The sequence below is a fragment of the Chiloscyllium punctatum genome, chromosome 40 (assembly GCF_047496795.1).
Source record: "Chiloscyllium punctatum isolate Juve2018m chromosome 40, sChiPun1.3, whole genome shotgun sequence".
Taxonomy (NCBI): Eukaryota; Metazoa; Chordata; class Chondrichthyes; order Orectolobiformes; family Hemiscylliidae; genus Chiloscyllium; species Chiloscyllium punctatum.
Genome location: NC_092778.1, coordinates 13,722,956 through 13,743,866, shown reverse-complemented (window position 1 = coordinate 13,743,866; position 20,911 = coordinate 13,722,956). Strand labels below are relative to the sequence as shown.

Sequence of the window (20,911 nt, the reverse complement as noted above, 5' to 3'; positions counted from 1 at the left end):
GCCTCTGGTCTAGGAATCCCCACAGGGGAAACAACCTCTCTAAGTCAATGCTGTCAAGGCCTTCAATGTATTATAGGTTTTAATAGGAGACTTCTTGACATCAATTTTGAAGACTTCCAGAGTTCTCTCCTGACTATATACCATTATTCCACCACCTCTGGTGGGTCTAATCTATTAGAGAGACAGGACTTACCCACAGATGGTGGTGGTGGTATCTGGGTTATTCGAAAATAGTTGAGATAGCCTTTCTAATTTTGACATAAGTTTCCACATATTGGTTGTGAAGATTTTACAAGATCAACAGGGTTGAGACTGCTCTTCTCATTTCCAATGCCTAGGATAATGTTGGGTGACCTGTCCAATTTAATTCCTTTTATTAGACTTTGTAGTGATTTGTCAATGGCTTCCTCAGCCATTTCCAAGGACATTTATGAGTAAACCACATTGCTGTATTTTGGAAGTCACATTGGACAGGCCAAAATTTTCTTCTATAGTGAGCCAGATGTGCTTTATGAGATTGGACAGTGGTTTTGCAATCACCATGAATTTGCTTTGTATTTCAGGTTTACTCATTGAATTAAAATTACATCTGCAGCCAGGTGGAATTTGAACCCTCAGAAAATTAGCTTTGGCTTATTATCCCAGTTAGAGAAAGCGAGGACTGCAGATGCTGGAGATCAGAATTGAGAGTGTAGTGCTGGATAAGCACAGCAGATAGGCAGCATCAAGCAGGAGAATTAACGTTTCAAGCATTGGCCCTTCATCAAGAAACTATGATTCCTAATGAAGGTCTTATGCTCGAAATGTCGATTCTCCTGCTCCTCTGATGCTACCTGACGTGCTGTGCTTATCTAGCATCACAATCTCGACTTAATATTCCAGTTATCAAGGCAGCATTGTGGCTCAGTGGTTAGCACTGCTGTCTCTCAGTGCCAGGGAACCAGAGTTCAATTCCCACCTCGGACGACTGTCTGTGGAGTTTACACATTCTCCCCGCATCTGTGTGGGTTTCCTCTGGTTTCCTCCCACAGTCCAAAGATGTGCAGGTCAGATGAATTGGCCATGCTAAATTGCCCATAGTGTAAGATGCATTAGTCAAGGGTAAATAGAGGGTTGGGGAATGCATCTGGGTAGGTTAATCTTCAGAGGATCAACCTTCGGAGGGTCAGTGTGGACTTATTGAGCCAAAGGGCCTGATTCCATACTGTAGGGAATCTAATCTTACCACTATGTTACTGCCTCTCCAAATTTACTATAGATATCTCTATTTCAGAGGTGTCTGATAACTGTTCATTTTAAAAGAGAATGTTAGATTTTTTTTTGTTAACCAAAGGCATCGATGGAGAAAGGGCAAAGCAACTTTATGAAGTAAGGTCAGAGATGATCTCACCAAATGTTACAATAGGCTCGATGAGCTAAAATAATAAACTCCTGTTCCTATCATCCAACAGCCCAGAAATCAGGAGTCAGACGTTTGGTGCGTGATACAAGTTTTACAAGAATCAGTACTGTGTCATATTCTTTAATTCTGTAGGAAAGCACCAAAGTTCACTCTGAACTATCTATATTTAACACAAATTAGTAGCTTCAGTTTTTAGATTGGGTCTGCCTAACTTGCACATACAAATTAGACAACCAACTGAAAAATTGAGTCAAAAATCTGGCATTATACTATACCCTCATTTTGAATAGCATAACATCACAGGCAGGAAATGCATTTCAGAAGGTACGCGATTCTGGGGTCTGATTAATCAAAACATAAAAATCATCTCCAATGAATGCAATTTATGAAGATTAGTGTATAGGATTTCCATTCATAATTACATCCATATAAAGTACAGAGTTACAAGGTAATGGTATAGTTCCAGTGAGAAACTGTTTTGTAGCCATTTCATAAAAGCACAGAACAAAACGCAATAGGACTTGTTGATTTAACACACAGTGTCTGTGCAGCTGTTCACAACAGCAAACCAACTGTCCCCATTTCCCCATGGCTGCTTCACATTTTTGCCTTTAAGTATATATCCAAGTCTTTTTGGAAAGCTATTACTGAACCTGCTTCCATTACCCTTTCAGGCAGCACATTCCAGATTATAATCATGCGCTGCATAAATAAATTTCACCCCAGCTTGCCTCAGATTCTTTTTCCAACCACCTTAAATAGCTGGCTTCTGGTTACTGGCCCTTCTGTCATTAGAAACTATTTTTCCTTATTGACTCTGCAAGAACTCATTGCTAATTTTGACGATCTCCTTCAAAAACCCCTCCTTCAAATTTTACAGTTGCACAGGTGGTTTATTAACACGTTCTTGTCTTTTGGCACTTGGACTTCTCATGACAATTTTGTTCATGTTTTTTTCTACTAATTCCACTTCCAATTAATTTCTCTACCTTATCTTTGCAATGTACGCAGAGGAACAAATGGAGTGATGCAACTGGTAAAAATTGCAGAGGTTTCTGTGGTCGCTAAATCTGCACTCTCATGTATCTAAATGCACGATGTGCACACTGTGGAGAGAATCAGCATTTGTAACGGATGTTGTTAGCAATAAACATGAATGACAAGATGATATGTCAATGCTAGACTTGCTACAGAATCCCTACAGTGTGGAAACAGACCATGCAGCCCACTGAGTCCACAGACCCTCTGAAGGCATCCCACCCAGACCCACTCCCCTGTCCTATTCCTGTAGCCTGCATAGCCCTGGACACAATGGACTATTTAGCATGGCCAATCCACCTAACCTGCACATCTTTGGATTGTGGGAGGAAACTGGAGCACCTGGAGGAAATCCACACAGACCCAGGGGATAATGTGCAAACTCCACAGAAACAATTGCCCAGAGGTGGAATGAAACCTGGGTCCCTGGCGCTACGAGGCAGCAGTGATAACCACTGAGCCATTGTACCACCCAGAATTATAAATCTGGATGCTTTTTTGTATTGGCACAAATCATGGGTCGTCAGATTCTCTGTGGTATTGTGAGGAGCTGTCAAATTCTCATCAAGTACTGTGTGCTCGTATTGCCCTGTTTACCTGTAAACAACTGGCAGGGAACCATCTTCGAGACCATTGGTCAGTGCACAAATAGATGATGATATAAGCCATCTGTTACTGAACTCACAGTCATCATTTTGGAGTCCATTGTGAAGGATGAGATATCTGAATACTTGGAAGTGTATGGTAATCAGCATGGTTTCATTAAGGGGATACCATGCCTGACAAATCTGCTAGAATTCTTTGAGGACAACAAAGTTAGACAAAGAGAACCAATGGATGTTATCTACCTGAATGTCAAGAAGGCTTTTGACAACGTGTCACACAGGAGGCTGCTGAGTAAGACAAGGGCCCATTGCATTAGAGGCAAGGTGCTAGCATGGACAGAGACTTGGCTGTCTGGCAGAAAGCATATGATGGGGATTAAAGGGCCTTTCTCAGGATGGCAACCGATGACAAGTGGTGTTCCACCAGGCTCAGTGTTGGGACCACAACTTTTCATTTTACACATTAATGATCCAGATGAAGAAAATGAGGGCATTCTGGCTAAGTTTGCAGATGATACTAAGGCAGGTAGAGGGACAGGTAGCATTGAGCAGGCAGGGAGGTTGCAGAAGGATTTAGACAGGTTTGGAGAGTGGGCAAATAAGTGGCAGATGGAGTACAAAGTGGGAAAGTGCGAGGTCATGCACTTTGGTAGGAAGAGTAGAGGAATGGGCTAATTTCTAAATGAGGAGAAAATTCAGAAGTCTGAAGTGCAAAGAGACTTGGGAGTTCTAGTGCAAGTTGCAGATTGAGTCAGTAGTTATGAAAGCAAATGCAATGATGGCATTTATTTGGAGAGAACTTGAATATAAAAGCAGAGATGTACTTCTGTAGCTCTATAACGCTCTGGTCAGACCACATTTGCAGTGTTGTGCACAGCTTTGGGCCCCATATCTCAGGGTGGATGTACTGGCCCTGAACGGCAATCAGAGGAGGTTCATGAGAGTGGTCCCAGAAATGAAAAGTTTAACGTAAGAGGAACATTTGAGGAATCTGGGTCCATAACTGATGGAGTTGAGAAGGATGGGGGGAGAGAATCTAATTGAAACTTACAGAATATTGAATGGCCTGAACAGAGTGGATGTTGGGAAGATGCTTCCATTGGTAGGAGAGACTCGATCCTGAAGGCATAGCCTCAGAGTGAAGGGAAGACATTTTAGAATGGAGATAAGGAGAAACGTCGTCAGCTAGAGTGCGGTGAATCTGCGGAATTCACTGCCACAGAAGGCTGTGGTGACCAGGTCATTGAGTATATTTAAGATAGAGATAGATTCTTGAGCGAAGGGGATCAAGGATTATGGGGAGAAAGTGAGAGAATGGGGTTGAGAAACTGATCAGTCACATGATTGAATGGCTCATGAAGCAGAGAACACCTAATGGCAGTTCTGCCCAGCTGCAATTTGAAACCTGCTATATACTTCATTGCTGACCTACGATGATGGTGATAACACAACTCTTCTCTTTGCAATAACCTCACAAGCATTACTACTTCGATGAAGACTCACCAGACTTAAAATGTTAACTCTGCTTTCTTCCCACAGATGCTACCAGACCTGCTGAGCTTCTCCAGCAATTTCTGATTTGGTTTCACTAGCATCAGTTTTCCCTCAGGGAATTCTGTTAATTGTTATTCACATGCAACTCATATCTGCAATTTAAATTTCAATCACTTCATTTTCATTTCCCACAGCCAACTTGTCTGTCAGCAGTAAGGCAGAGACAAGAATCAGCCTGACTTCAGGATGTAAGGGTTGCTGTCTCCAAAAACTAACACTTTCTACACAAACTCACACAAGCTGCACAAATTTCACATTGAATTTAATTTTCCATTAATATCAGCTAATATAAATCACTATCATCACTGTTAATATTGTTTGAAATTTTACTAGAACAAAATACTGAGCAGGTTGAAAACCTGAAATAAAAATAGAACATTCTGGAAATACTCAGCTGAAAGTTCACTTGGCAATCTTTGGTTGTCTGTTATTTTAATTCTCCGCCCCCCACCCACTGATTTTTTTGTCCTCATTTTTCTTGACTGTTTCAAAGAAGCTTAGTGCAATTTGCAGGAATGCCACCTCATCTTTCAATGAAACAATTTATAATAGTCTTTCTGACTCATCAGAGTTCAACAATTCCAAATTATAGCCCATGCTTCCATTTGTTCTAGATGGCAATGGTTGGTGGTACTAACGCTTTTCAATTTGCAGCTCAAGGATATCCAACGACCATCTTGTTTTGAGTTTTACTACTAATCTAATCTAATCTACTCCTTGTTTTGTTTAATCTCACCAAACTGTGATCTATCTGCATACCTTCCCTTGGATTCTTTCCTCTATTCTTTTCCCTACTTAAAAACCATTACATCTCCCATTTCTGACAAAGGATCACCAACCTAAAATATGAGCAGTTTCTTTCTCCACAAACTGCTGTCAGACATATTGAGAATTTCCAACATACGCTGTTTACTTGGCAAATTTGCATTTCAATAAGGAAAATGGAAATTCCTTCTCAGAAGAATTTCGCAGGGTTAGGATTTGAGAACTGGTGAAAACTGACAAATGTGGCTTCCAGGTTGCAGCACTGAATCTCCTCAGAAACAACAGGATCATAGATCTCCACAAAGGAGACCATTCAGCCCATCGCATCTGCACAGCTCTCCAAATGAGAAATTTGCGAGGTGCCATTCTCCCATAACCCTGCATATTCTTTTTCAGATTCTCTTTTGGATGTTTTAATTAAACCTGTCTCCACCACAGTTTCAAGCAGTGTGTTCCTTTAACCACTTGCTACATGAAACGACTTTTCCTGCAGAAGCACAGACTTATAACGTCTGCTACACTGATCGACTCTTGATTCATTGTCACGACATTTAAAGACACCCAAGTGTCTTTCATCAATAGCAATATAAACACACTAAAATAACACATGGGTACGCATAGGAGCCTCTCCTTTTCTCACAAGGAATAATTAACAAAATGTTAGGACAGCCTCTTGATCTTGTGCTGCAGGATTTAATTGCTTCAGGATACTATTACCCAGGAAAAATTACTCAGACCTATAAAATAATGCAATAAATCTGCGTCACTTAACAGTACTGAGAGATTATGACACACTTCAATTTACATTTCAAAGCCTTTAAAATAAATTCAATTTTACTGTAGAAAGGTGACTATTACATAAGCTTTCAGGACAGCTGCCTGTTGACATACATTCTCAATGACTATGAATAATTTCATATTGACACCATTGGGCATTATAACTGCTGACGTTTATTTAAAGGTAGTCTTTTGGGGAATGTCTATTTACTTCATGTTACTAGAGATATTCAGCATTCAACACAGCTGCGTAACACTATGCAGTGTGTGCTCTTGTTCAAAATTAGGCAACAGCAGAGTTAATAATTTCCATTACAGTGGTTAACTCTTGCTTGGTTTTTGTATGATGCCTTCCATACCTTCCTTAAGTGACCAGCCTTCATATTTAAGTCAATGCAAGATGTCAGGCACCTCGCTGTAAGGAATAATACAGTCAAGTCCAATGTCATCCTGGCACACAATACATTTATTGGATACAAATTCCTAATTTTTACTGTTCACTGGATAATCCCAATTTAAACTATTTAAAATTTACTGCCAGAGGAGACAAGTAAATGAAAAACAAATTGCTACCTGAGATCTCATTATATACCTGTGGCTTTTAAAAAAAATTCTTTGCTAGTTCAAAACTGCATAAAAACATTAATTTCAGAGGAAAATTAGTTTCCAGAAGAGTGACATTATTAGAAATCAATCGTATTAAGTACCATGTGCCTGAAATTAAAAGAAAAAAAAGATTTAAAGGAAAAGACAGCATTTTAATATGATCAACTGTCCAGATTCAATAGCTCACTCAAAAATTATTTGAAATCTGTCTTGTAGCATTTGACCTTAAAGGTACAGCAGCCAAAGTATGTAAACTTTGATCGATCCTGCTGTTTTGAGCTCCTCAATTTGGAACCTGTTCAAAAAGGCAATAGTCAATTATTCGAGCTTCTGTCATCACCATTCCCAAATGAAAGCAGATTCCATGCATCAACTCATGAGGAAGACACTGATGTTGACTTACCAACATGAGGAGTAGACTGGCAAAATGCCAAGGCACCTGCGTCGAATGTCATTAGTAACCTGCTGTTGATGTGGGATTATCTTCATTGGGTTGTGTCAAAATGAGGTTTTCAACAGAAAGATCAACACAAGTAGGCTAAGAGTACATAATGCAGCAGCTAACAATAGTGAGCTCTGACAACTATAAATGTGTCTTATTCATCATGCATTTACATTTCTGAAACAGATTTAATAGATTTTCTGATCAGTTTTCAATATTGACAATAATCTGCTCAAAATAAATGCTATAATATTGTGAGGCAAGATCAAAGCACTGGTCTCTATGGAATTTTGACAAAGACTGCAGTCAATACAGAAGGATCCAGAATACCAATATGGATTACGATTAGCTAATAAAAGTTGTCAACTTTCAAATTTGGCACTTTCAAAACTTTAGAACTTCACAAATTATGAAAAATTAGTTAATACACCAGCGATAGTGATAGCTATTCAAATAGCGGCAATTGAAAAGCCAAATACACAGGAGAACTGGACAAGTATACACAAATACTTGAACAGGTTGGAGAATTAAAAAGGAGCACGAATAGGGCAACTATAGGTCTGAGCTCGGATGGCAAGTCGGGTTGCAATCAGGCACCAACCCAAACCAGATTATTGTCTCAGTCCAGAATTACACAGGGGAGAGGGTCCAGCAAGTGGTCATTGTCCACATTGGAACCAACGATATAGGAAGGGAAAAGGTTGAAGGGAGATTACAGAGAATTAGGCAGAAATTTAAAAAGGAGGTCCTCAAGGGTAGTAATATCTGGATTACTCCCAGTGCTACGAGCTAGTGAGGGCAGGAATAGGAGGATAGAGCAGTTGAATGCATGGCTGAGGAGCTGGTGTATGGGAGAAGGAATCACATTTTTGGTTCATTGGATTCTCTTTTGGGGTGGAAGTGACCTGCACAAGAAGGACAGATTGCACCTAAATTGGAAGGGGACTAATATACTGGCAAGGAAATTTGCAAGAACTGCTTGGGAGGATTTAAACGAGTAAGGTGGGGGGGGGGGGGGGGGGGGTGGGACCCAGGGAGATAGTGAGGAAAGAGATCAATCTGAGACTGGTACAGTTGAGAACAGAAGTGAGTCAAACAGTCAGGCCAGGCAGGGACAAGGTAGGACTAATAAATTAAACTGCATTTATTTCAATACAAGGGGCCTAACAGGGAAGGCAGATGAACTCAGGGCATGGTTAGGAACATGGGACTGGGATATCTTCGCAATTACAGAAACATGGCTCAGGGATGGGCAGGACTGGCAGCTTCATGTTCCAGGATACAAATGCTACAGGAAGGATAGAAAGGGAGGCAAGAGAGGAGGGGGAGTGGCATTTTTGATAAGGGATAGCATTACAGCTGTGCTGAGGGAGGATATTCCAGGAAATACATCCAGGGAAGTAATTTGGGTGGAACTGAGAAATAAGAAAGGGATGATCGCCTTATTGGGATTGTATTATAGACCCCACAATAGTCAGAGGGAAATTGAGAAACAAACTTGTAAGGAGATCTCAGCTATCTGTAAGAATAATAGGATGGTTATGGTAGGGGATTTTAACTTTCCAAACATCGACTGGGACTGCCACAGTGTTAAAGGTTTAGATGGAGAGGAATTTCTTAAATGCGTATAAGACAATTTTCTGATTCAGTATGTGGATGTAACTATTAGAGAAGGTGCAAAACCTGAACTACTCTTGGGAAGTAAGGCAGGGCAGGTGACTGAGGTGTCAGTGGGGGAGCACTTTGGGGCCAGCGACCATAATTCTATTAATTTTAAAATAGTGATGGAAAAGGATAAACCAGATCTAAAAGTTGAAGTTCTAAATTGGAGAAAGGCCAATTTTGACGGTATTAGGCAAGAACTTTCGAAAGCTGATTGGAGGCAGATGTTCGCAGGCTGGAAAATGGGACAGCTGGAAAATGGGAAGCCTTCAGAAATAAGATAACGAGAATCCAGAGAAAGTATATTCTGGTCAGGGTGAAAGGGAAGGCTGGTAGGTATAGGGAGTGCTGGTTGACTAAAGAAATTGAGGGTTTGGTTAAAAATAAGAAGGAAGCATGTGTCAGGTATGGACAGGATAGATCGAGTGAATCCTTCGAAGAGTCTAAAGGAAATAGGAGTATACTTAAGAGGGAAAATCAGGAGGTCAAAAGGGGACATGAGATAGCTTTGGCAAATAGAATTAAGGAGAATCCAAAGGGTTTTTACAAATATATTAAGGACAAAAGGGTAACTAGGGAGAGAATAGGGCCCCTCAAAGATCAGCAAGGTGGCCTTTGTGTGGAGCCACAGAAAATGGGGGAGATACTAAATGAGTATTTCGCATCAGTATTTACTTTGGAAAAGGATATGGAAGATATAGACTGTAGGGAAATAGATGGTGACATCTTGCAAAATGTCCAGATTACAGAGGAGGAAGTGCTGGAAGTCTTGAAGTGGTTAAATGTGGATAAATCCCCAGGACCTGATCAGGTGAACCCGAGAACTCTGTGGGAAGCTACAGAAATGATTGCTGGGCCTCTTGTTGAGATATTTGTATCATCGATAGTCACAGGTGAGGTGCCAGAAGACCGGAGGTTGGCAAACATGGTGCCACTGATTAAGAAAGGCGGTAAAGACAAGCCAGGGAACTATAGACCAGTGAGTCTGACCTCAGTGGTGGGCAAGTTGTTGGAGGGAATTCTGAGGGACAGGACGTACATGTATTTGGAAAGGCAAGGACTGATTAGGGATAGTCAACATGGCTTTGTGTGTGGGAAATCATGTCTCACAAACTTGATGGAGTTTCTTGAAGAAGTAACAAAGAAGATTGAGGAGGGCAGAGCAGTAGATGTGATCTATATGGACTTCAGTAAGGCGTTCGACAAGGTTCCCCATGGGAGACTGATTAGCAAGGTTAGATCTCATGGAATACAGGGAGAACTAGCCATTTGGATACAGAACTGGCTCAAAGGTAGAAGACAGAGGGTGGTGGTGGAGGGTTGTTTTTCAGATTGGAGGCCTGTGACCCGTGGAGTGCCACAAGGATCGGTGCTGAATCCTCTACTTTTTGTCATTTACATAAATGATTTGGATGAGAGCATAAGAGGTACAGTTAGTAAGTTTGCAGAGGACACCAAAATTGGAGGTATAGTGGACAGCAAAGAGGGTTCCCTCAGATTACAACAGGATCTGGGCCAATGGGCTGAGAAGTGGCAGATGGAGTTTAATTCAAATAAATGCGAGGTACTGCAGTTTGGGAAAGCAAATCAGAGCAGGACATATACACTTAATGGTAAGGTCCTAGGGAGTGTTGCTGAACAAAGAGACCTTGGAGTGCAGGTTCATAGCTCCTTGAAAGTGGAGTCACAGGTAGATAGGATAGTGAAGAAGGCATTTGGCATGATTTCCTTTATTGATCAGAGTATCGAGTACAGGAGTTGGGAGATCGTGTTGCGGCTGTACAGGACATCGGTTAGGCCACTGTTGGAATATTGCATGTAATTCTGGTCTCCTTCCTATCGGAAAGATGTTGTGAAACTTGAAAGGGCTCAGAAGAGATTTACAAGGATGTTGCCAGGGTTGAAGGATTTGAGCTATAGGGAGAGGCTGAACAGGCTGGTGCTGTTTCCCCTGGAGCATCAGAGGCTGAGGGGTGACCTTATAGGGGTTTACAAAATTATGAGGGGCATGGATAGAACAAATAGGTAAAGTCTTTTCCCTAGGGTCGGTGAGTCCAGAACTAAAAGGCTTAGGTTTAGGGTGAGAGGGAAAAGATATATAAAAGAGACCTACGGGGCAACGTTTTCACACAGAGGGTGGTACGTGTATGGAATGAGCTGCCAGAGGAAGTGGTGGAGGCTGGTACAACTGCAATATTTAAGAGGCCTTTGGATGGGTATATGAATAGGATGGGTTTGGAGGGAATTTTGGCCGGGTGCTGGCAGGTGGGACTAGATTGGGTTGGGATATCTGGTCGGCATGGACGGGTTGGACTGAAGGGTCTGTTTCCATGCTATACATCTCTATGACTTTAAGACTTTACTGGCCAGGATAGCTATGTATGCTTACATTCACAGGAATGCACCTTTCAGTAGCCTCTGTATGTGGTTAACAGCTTTTGCATTTTATAAACATTTAAGACAATGGCAGGTATATTTGTAAAGTGATGACTGTATCCAAGACAGCCCCTAGACAGCTAGTGAATGGGGTTTGACAGCACAGTGCTTTGCCCTCGTGCAATGTCAGGGTGAAGAGACTCCTTCCTTCGGAGCTTCACCTGCTGCACCCCGATTCTGAGTGGTCATGTATCCATTTTGCACCTGAGAAAATCAACTACTGCTTGCAATGCAACTTCAGTAGACTGTCACAACCAACACTGACATATTGAGTCCAGATCTGCACCAGTGCCAGGTCAATCCCTGCTTGACTATAGCATCCTGTGTAGTATTACTATGTGGACATGCCTGTGTTGAACTCGAATGAACAAAGTCACTGCACCTAATAAGGGGGCTGCGTTTCTTAACCTTATGAAGTCAAATAAACCTGTTGGACTATAACATGGTCTCATGTGACTTCTGACTATGTAAATCCAGCTCACATTTCAGCCAGGAATTAGCAGCATGCATGTTGCACATGACATTGGACTCTTCCCTGAGTCTTTCACCTTTAAGATAGCACAAGTTCAATTGTAAATTTAATGTTCAAAATATAAGGAATAGATCCACTTGCAGGAGCTCTAAAATTGCAAAATGAGAACCCATCAATGCAAGGTAGTCACTAATAAATACAATACAGAATGGAAGTGAATCATCTTGACTCAGAGTAATGAGAACATGCAGCTTGCTGTTTTATGCAGCAGTTGAGATGGGTAGCATAAATATATTTAAGAGGAAGCTAAAGAAATACACAAGAAAAGAATCTTAGAATGCATTGACAGAACTAAATCAAGTAGGTTGGGAGGTGGCTTGCATGGAGCACGATCACTGGCAAAAGCCTATTGAGTTGAATGCTCTGTTTCTATGCTATAATTTTACTGTTTTTCCATATAAACTATCTTGGCCAAAATATATTTTCCAGTGTTAACTGAAAACAAAGTGAGCACAAGAGAAAACCTGTGAAGTATTAGCAAAAATATTAGAGGGGAAAAGCAGACTGGAAAATTCCAAATAAATATTTCTAATTTCTACTCAAAAGCAAGTAAACCTCGCGCTGCACAGCCTTTCTTGTTTACCATAGTTATTATGATGGAAATACAGTTGTAAACTTTATTTTCCTTTGAGATACAAAGATCCAATTAGCCTGACAAAAAATTATCACAACTAAAAGTTATTCAAGGTGGACAACACTGACATGCAAGAAGGAGAAAGTGAGGACTGCAGTTGCTGGAGATCAGAGTCAAAGAGTATGGTGCTGGAAAAACACAGCCGATCAGGCAGCATCCAAGGAGCAAGAGAGTCGACATTTCGAGCATAAGCTCTTCATCAGGAAGGTGGAGGAGGGTGCGCCAAGGGATCTGAGCAATAAATGGAAGGGGATGGGAGGGTGGAGGTAGCCAGGAATGTGATAGTTTGATGAAGGTGGGGGTGATGGTGATAGGTCAGAGAAGAGAGTGGAGTAGATGGGGGGGGGGGGTGAGGAAGATGGACAGGTAGGACAGGTCATGAGGGCAGAGCTGAGTTGGATGTTTGGATCTGGGATAAGGTGGGGGGAGAGAAATGGCAAACTGGTGAAGTCCACATTGATCCCATGTGGTTGGAGGGTCCCAAGGCGGAAAATGAGGCGTTCTTCCTCCAGGCATCGGGTGGCTACAGTTATGCAGTGGAGAAGGCCAAGGACTTGTGTGTCATTGGCAGAGTGGGAGGGGGAGTTAAAGTGTTTGGCCACATGGCAGTAGGATTGCTTAGTAAGTGTGCACCAGAGACGTTCTCTGAACTGTTCTGCATGTTGGCATCCTGTCTCCCCCAACGAGGAGGAGACAACACCAAGAGCAACGAACACAGTAGATGGTGTGTGTGGAAGTACAGGTAAATCTCTGTCGGATGTGAAAGGCTCCTTTGGGGCCTTGGATGGAGGTGAGGTGTGGGCGCAGGTTTTGCACTTCTTGTGGTGGTGGGGAAGGTGCCAGGAATGGTGGGTGGGCGTGGACCTAAAAAAGGAATCGTGGATGGATTAGTTGCTCGTGAATGCAGATAGGGATGGGGAGGGGAATATATCCCTTGGGGTGGGGTCAGTTTGTGGATGGCTGAAACATCGGAGGATGATGCATTGTATTCAGAGGTTGGTGGGGTGGAAGGTGTGGACCAGGGGGCTCCTGCCCTTATTGATGGATGGGGTTCAAGGGTGGAGGTGCAGGAAGCAGAAGAGATGCGCTTGAAGGGCATTGTCGACTATATGGGAGGGGAAATTGCAGTCTTTGGAGGAGGAGGCCATCTGGGATGGTCCATAGTGGGACTGGTCCTCCTGGGAGCAAATGCAGTGGAGGAATTGAGAATAAGGGATAGTGATTTTACAGGAGGCAGGGTGGGAGGTGGTGTAGTCCAGGTAGCTGTGGGAATCGGTAGCTGTCCCTCTTTGGTATCAACACTTTAATTTAATGTACCAAGCTTTTGTGAAATTAAAGCAAGGGTGTAAAAATAGCAGAAAGTAATGAAAGGCTGAGACTTTCCTCCACATAGGAAATTTCGTAGCTCTACTACATGAACAACATTCCCACATGTCTTCAATTAGTTCCCTTTAAAGCAACATGTTAGTCACATAATCAGTCCAAGAAGCTTTTTCATGCAAGAATTGAGTCAGATCGGCTACTGCTAAACAATAAGACCAGTCATGCAAACCCATTATGCTTTCAACGATCTAAAGACTGAGTTGTCATTAAAACAGAAGTATTAAACTGTCTGTGTGAGAACCAATTACTTGAGGTTGAAATGCCCAAATCGGTTAGCTGAATTCTCGTTCCTTTTGTACATGTCAAATCTACCCTAAATTACACAGAGGTTTTACTTCCCAGGCACTGCAGGGACATTGTAATGTCCCCTCATCATCTGCTACTCCTTGTTACACATACTATTTGGCACCATATACTGTAAAATGCTCCCAATTATGCACTGTCTTGATTGCTAGTTTTCACAGACAGAGTCTGCAAGAGGTTTTGCTTTCATGCACAGCTTCCCACTGTATTTTCATATCTCATTGCTTTTATGGTGAATAATACATTATACATCTTTTGTTTCTATATTACTAGCTGCAATGTCATTGTGGCATAATTCAAAGGATCAATTGTACAGTATTAAATTTGAGTATTATAAAGTGGCAAAATGCTAAAATATTAACATGGGTCTCAGTCAGACAGCCACTTCACTCCAGGCTCCAATGAACCCCCTCATTTCCACCTTTACTGTTGTCAATCATGATTATTCTATTGCTTTCCTAGCTAGTCTTCTGGATAATTGTACCAGAAAAATGCTTACAACCTTATAATCCTGCATCAATTCCTACTTGCCAGTAACCCCTTTCTTTGCTGAAACACAATGTTCCAGATTTCCCAGCACATTAGACTTTCAGCTTTAGATTCAAACATCCCCATGTCTTCGGTTTCAGCTCCATAATATCTTGGGCACTATGACCCCTAAACCCTGAAATGGCTGCTTCTCAGACTACAGTTTATTTTATGTTTCCCCAGCTTCACTCCTGCGTTGGCAGATGTGCTTTATGATATCTATGCATTGCACTCTGACATTTGCCTCTGTAAGCCCCTACTTTTCACTTCTTCAAAACCCTCCTTACAGCTTATTCTTTGATCAAATTGTTTGGTATTTTCTTTTACTTGGGCTTTTGAGATGCAATTTAGAACTTTTCTTTAAACTTTAAAGGGTGCCCTATAAATGTAGTTTTTCTGCTAAAACCAAAACCAAAAGGTCCTTACTGCCAGAATAAAACCTTGTAGTCAGGTTTTGAACAACATAAGGACTCAGGTGCCTGTTTGACAAAAAATGCCAATCAAGCATCAGACCTGCAGCAAATAATTATCTTAATTAGATTGAATGTACAACTCTGAAATAGACTATTAACCATAAATAGTACACGTTAGTAATTTATGATCCACACATGCATCCTTCTGATTTTCTTTATCTAACAACATTTAACATAACAATAATTATAAAATATCATTCCCAAGTTAAATGTGATCAAAAACGTGATAAAGCCATAAAAAGCCACCTCTGTTATGCCTTTATGATGAAACTGCAGGAGTATGACAGAAGGAACGCATTTCATTGCTATTATTGGTTAAGAAATAGAAGACCAATTTGTTATATTGGACATCCATTCCCCCATAATAAGGACATTAATTAAAAAAGTCAAGTGAAGCTACATTTTTAAGTTATTTTCTCACAGCACTCGTTAATTTTCAGCCATTCCACTATGATTTTCAAACCAGTGATCCATGTTTTGATGTATAATGCAACACAATTATCAGGTCAGTTACTTTTGTTTTCCATCTGAATTGTTTTCTGCATCCCTTGTAACACGTCTGGAATTATCTCTTTTCACACAATGGGCCCATTTCTTGAAAGTTAGAAACAAGGTTTGCTTGAATCTTAAAAAGAAATTGCTGGAGAAACTCAGCAGGTCTGGCAGCATCTGTGGAGAGAAAGCAGAGTTAATGCTTCAGGTCCAGTGACCCTTCAAAACAGTCCCAAAATATTAACTCTGCTTTCTCTCCACAGATGCTGCCTGACTTGCTGGGTTTCCTCAGCAATCGGTTTTTGTTTCAGATTTTCAGCATCTGCAATGCTTTATTTGCTTGAATCATGTCTGTCATACATCAGAATTCTGCATTACAGTTCACAACATTCTTTGAACTGCCTAACACCTTACCTTAGGATCTGTCCATAAAGAGCACTTCTTGCATAAACGACAAGGTGCTCCTGGTGACCGTGGGTGTTGGCAGAAGTGGTCGTACCCATTTATGGGAGCCCGGCAGAGGTAGCAGATCTGTGCCCCACAACGACAGGACATCCTGTTACATCCCTCCGATTTTATGAGGCCCATTGTGCATTTGTGACATTTCCTGATTGCAGCTGCAGTCATTTTTTCCTCACTGTAACACAAGATCAGTATGATTGAGAAAACATTGACTTGCAAAGATAAATTGCAAACATTCTCAATTCAATGCTTGTTGTTCATCTAAATCCTTTTCTTTTAACGCTCATCTCTTTAACACATTTCTAGTAACTTGTCAAAGGGCCTTTCACAGGAATCTGGACGGTGTATTAGTTGAATGAGGAGATGGGTGGCAACCATAGCCAAGTTCAACAATCAGATGTACTTGTCAATTAAGTATCCCATACAGTCAATTAAGTATCCCATACAGGGCCTTGGTGAGACCACACCTGGAGTACTGTGTGCAGTTCTGGTCTCCAAATTTGAGGAAAGGCATTCTGGCTATTGAGGGAGTGCAGCGTAGGTTCACGAGGTCAATTCCTGGAATGGTGGGATTACCTTCCACTGAAAGACTGGAGTGACTGGGCTTGTATACCCTTGAGTTTAGAAGACTGAGAGGGGATCTGATTGAGACATATAAGATTATTAAAGGATTGGACACTCAGGAAACATGTTTCCACTAATGGGTGAGTGCCGAACCAGAGGACACAGCTTAAAAATACAGGGTAGAACATTTAGGACAGAGAAGAGGAGAAACTTCTTCACCCAGAGAGTGGTGGCTGTGTGGAATGCTCTGCCCCAGAGGGCAGTGGAGGCCCAGTCTCTGGATTAATTTAAGAAAGAGTTGGATAGAGCTCTCAAGGATAGTGGAATCAAGAGTTATGGAGATAAGACAGGAACAGGATACTGATTAAGGATGATCAGCCATAATCATATCGAATGGTGGTGCAGGCTCGAAGGGCAGAATGGCCTACTCCTGCACCTATTGTCTACTGTCTATTGTCTAAAGTTTACACTTTATAAGGTACTTTTCAATTTTTAATAACAAAGAACAAAGTGTTTCACATTCCAGAGACATCCTGTTATGCAGAAATCACCATTCTGAGGTAATTGTTTACTTTTAGACTGAACTAGGAAAGTTCAATTAAATTAGTCTAGATAGTGGACTATAAATAGAAAGAAAGAGTAATATTTTTTCTGTTATAATATTGAGATTATTACACAAGTTCAGAAAATGCTTAAACTTTTATAATCCATATTAATGATTTGAAGGGACCAAATGTATGATTGCTAACTTTGCTGATGATACAAAAATTGTAGGAAAGTAAGGTGTGAAAAGAACAAGGAGTCTGCAAAAGGTTATAGATAGATTAAATGAATGTGCAAAGGTTTCGCAGATGAGTATAATTTGGGAAAGTACAAATTCTGCCAAGAACAGCAGAAAGCAGCATATTATTTAAAGAGAGAGGAATTAAAGATTGACATACAGAGGATTGTGGGTGTTCTGATACCTCCTCTTAATTTGTTCTTCGGGTGTGGGCATGGCTGATTCAATCAGCATTTAATACACCTAATTACATAGAACAGTACAGCACAGAACAGGCCCTTCAGCCCACGATGTTGTGTCGACCATTGATCCTCATGTATGCACTCTCAAATTTGTGACCATATGCATGTCCAGTGGTCTCTTAAATGTCCCCAATTACTTTGCTTCCACAACTGCTGCATTCCATGCTCTCACAACTCTCTGTGTAAAGAACACGCCTCTGACATCCCCTCTATACTTTCCTCCAACCAGTTTAAAACTATGACCCCTCGTGTTAACAATTTCTGCCCTGGGAAATAGTTTCTGGCTATCGACTCTATCTATGCCTCTCATTACCTTGTGTACCTCAATTAGGTCCTCTCTCCTCCTCCTTTTCTCTAATGAAAAAAGTCCGAGCTCAGTCAACCTCTTCATAAGATAAGCCCTCCAGTCCAGGCAGCATCCTGGTAAACCTCCTCTGAACCCTCTCCAAAGCATCCACATCTTTCCTATAATAGAGCGACCAGAACTGGACGCAGTATTCCAAGTGCGGTCTAACCAAAGTTTTATAGAGCTGCAACAAGATCTCATGACTCTTAAACTCAATCCCCCTGTTAATGAAAGCCAAAACACCATATGCTTTCTTAACAACCCTGTCCACTTGGGTGGCCATTTTAAGGGATCTATGTACCTGCACACCAAGATCCCTCTGTTCCTCCACACTGCCAAGAATCCTATCCTTAATCCTGTACTCAGCTTTCAAATTCGACCTTCCAAAATGCATTACCTCGCATTTATCCAGGGTGAATTCCATCTGCCACCTCTCAGCCCATCTCTGCATCCTGTCAATGTCCCGCTGCGGCCTACAACAGCCCTCTATACTGTTAACGACACCTCCAACCTTTGTGTCGTCTGCAAACTTGCTGACCCATCCTTCAATCTCCTCATCCAAGTCATTAATAAAAATTACAAACAGTAGAGGCTGAAGGACAGACCCCTGTGGAACACCACTCACCACTGACTTCCAGGCAGAATATTTTCTTTCTACTACCACTCACTGTCTTCTGTTGGCCAGCCAATTCTGTATCCAGACAGCTAAGTTCCCCTGTATCCCATTCCTCCTGACCTTCTGAATGAGCCTACCATGGGGAACATTACCTTGGAGAAGAGAGTGGTAGCGGCTTTTTTGAAACTGTTACGACATGGGGCAAACCCCTCTGCTCATTTAAACCAGCCACACAGAAAAAGTTCACCTCGCACCATAATCTGTTAAAAATCAAGAGGCAAAGAACTGTCCCAGAGGTCACTTTTAAAGTAAAAATAAACAAATGTATTTTTTAAGTCCAACAGAGAATATTAAAATCAACAACTCCTTTCTCTTAAACCTATCTTTTACCTCCCACTCTACAATACTGGTCTGATAAAACATCCCAATTAAAACTTATAAAAGAAATTCAACTTTCAAAACCAGCTAGCTGTCGAATCTTCTCTTTGTATCTTTCTCTGCAGATTTTCCCCTAGGTTGGTTTCGATGCTCTGCTGCATAAACTTCTTATAGACGTGTACCTTTCAGAGAGCTCTTCAATCAGCAGTCCATATTTGTGGATGCCCTTGGCAGTTCTCCTTCTAACTGTTCAAAATGTCTGGTTTTGTACCCCAAAACATCCGATCATTTCATTGTTTTTAATATTATCAAATTACTAAACTTAAATGATTGGATTTTGGTATCTTGGGTCATAATTTAAACTGATTGGCTTAATTTGAATTTGTTTTTGTTTCGTGGCAACTCATCTGCAGCTATGTGTTTCCCAAGTGTTACATTCTTACTTTGTTCAGGACACTCGGTGCTTTGTCAGTTCTTTCTCATTTTTCAACTCTCTTAAAAGGTACAGTATACCTTGACACCTTCATAACAAAACACTGCATTCAGATGTAGGGACAAACACAGAACGCTGAGCAACTGGGAATGAGAGGTTATCTATTGGAAGAAGTGCTACATAGTTGGACATGTATCCACTAGAAGAATGATGAGGTGAGCTTATTGAAACATCAGTCCTGAGGAGATTTGACAGCACCGATGCTGGAAGGATATTTCCCCTTGTGGGAGGGACTGAAACCACAGGACAGAGTTTAAAAAGGGTTGCTCATTTAAGGTAGAGATGAAGGGAATTTTTTTCTCTGTCTGTGGAACTCTCTATTCATGGAATTCATTGCCACGGAGTGCAGTGGAGACCAGGACGTTAAATATCTTCAAGGCAGAAATTGATAAATTCTTGATCTCGCAAGGAAAGTGCATGTAAGTGGCATTGGAATGCCCGTCAGCCATGTTTGATGGCGGAGTGGACTCGATGGGCCAAATGGCCTTACTTCCACTCCTATCTCTTATGGTCTTCTTCCAGGGATCAGTGGAAACAGAGTATTTGAATATTTTTAAGGCAGTGGTGGTAAATAGCCTTTGATTTCCATATTTAGTGAAGAATCTCAGAGGTAGGCAGGAAAACAGATTGAGGCTACATGATCTCATCAAATGGCAGAGTAGGCACCAGGGATCTCAACATACATATTTGTATGTATGCAATAAAGACTTTTCCGAGCTTTGTGAGGTTGCCAGGATCATGCTGAGAAAACATTTTACTGGTATGCTTGGAGATACCAATGTGCCCATACTTGCTTTTGTGAAGTGCAATTATCCAGATCTAGTTCTGGTTTCTAATTGGTTACATCCACAAGTAGAATCATGTTCTTGTTACCAAGATTTAAATGATTCAGTTGCACGATATGAAAACTAAACATTTGTGATGGAACACGTAAACCAATTGGTATTTAAAGGCTAATTTCAAAACCATCCTTTCTAGACAATCTATTGCAAAGACTCATACTGCATCTTCTGGTGAACTGCGGCAGGCTCTTCCTGCTTCTGTGGAGCAGGATGCATCGATGGTCAAAAAGGAAACCACATATGACGGACACAGCATTTGGTGCTCAACGTCCTCAGGAAAATGACAAATACACTTCCTAAATTTCTATCGCATCTGCACAGCTAGGAAACAATATTTTCAGCTGGCCACGAACAATTCTAAACTAAGGTTTAATGACTTTCCGGACCTCTGTAACTCTTGTGGCTGACAATATTGTGCAAGTTTCCATTGGTAACAAGCATCAGACTTAAACTTAGCACTACCATAATATGTAAATGGAAATTATGAGTCTTAGTTTCAAAATCAAAGTCTACGCAATAGCTTAAAGCTACCTTTGTCAAGTGCTAGCATAGCAT

At 41.3% G+C, this 20,911-nt stretch overlaps 1 protein-coding gene across 1 annotated transcript in view; it reads right to left on the bottom strand.

Annotated features, from left to right (window-relative positions):
• The window catches only part of rnf216 (ring finger protein 216), a 226,483-nt gene that overhangs the window by 17,485 nt on the left and 188,087 nt on the right, over positions 1–20,911 (bottom strand). Inside the window, exon 15 of the mRNA XM_072559323.1 lies at positions 16,047–16,269. Within this exon, the coding sequence (XP_072415424.1) occupies positions 16,047–16,269 (223 nt within the window). The remainder of the gene's footprint in view (positions 1–16,046; positions 16,270–20,911) is intronic.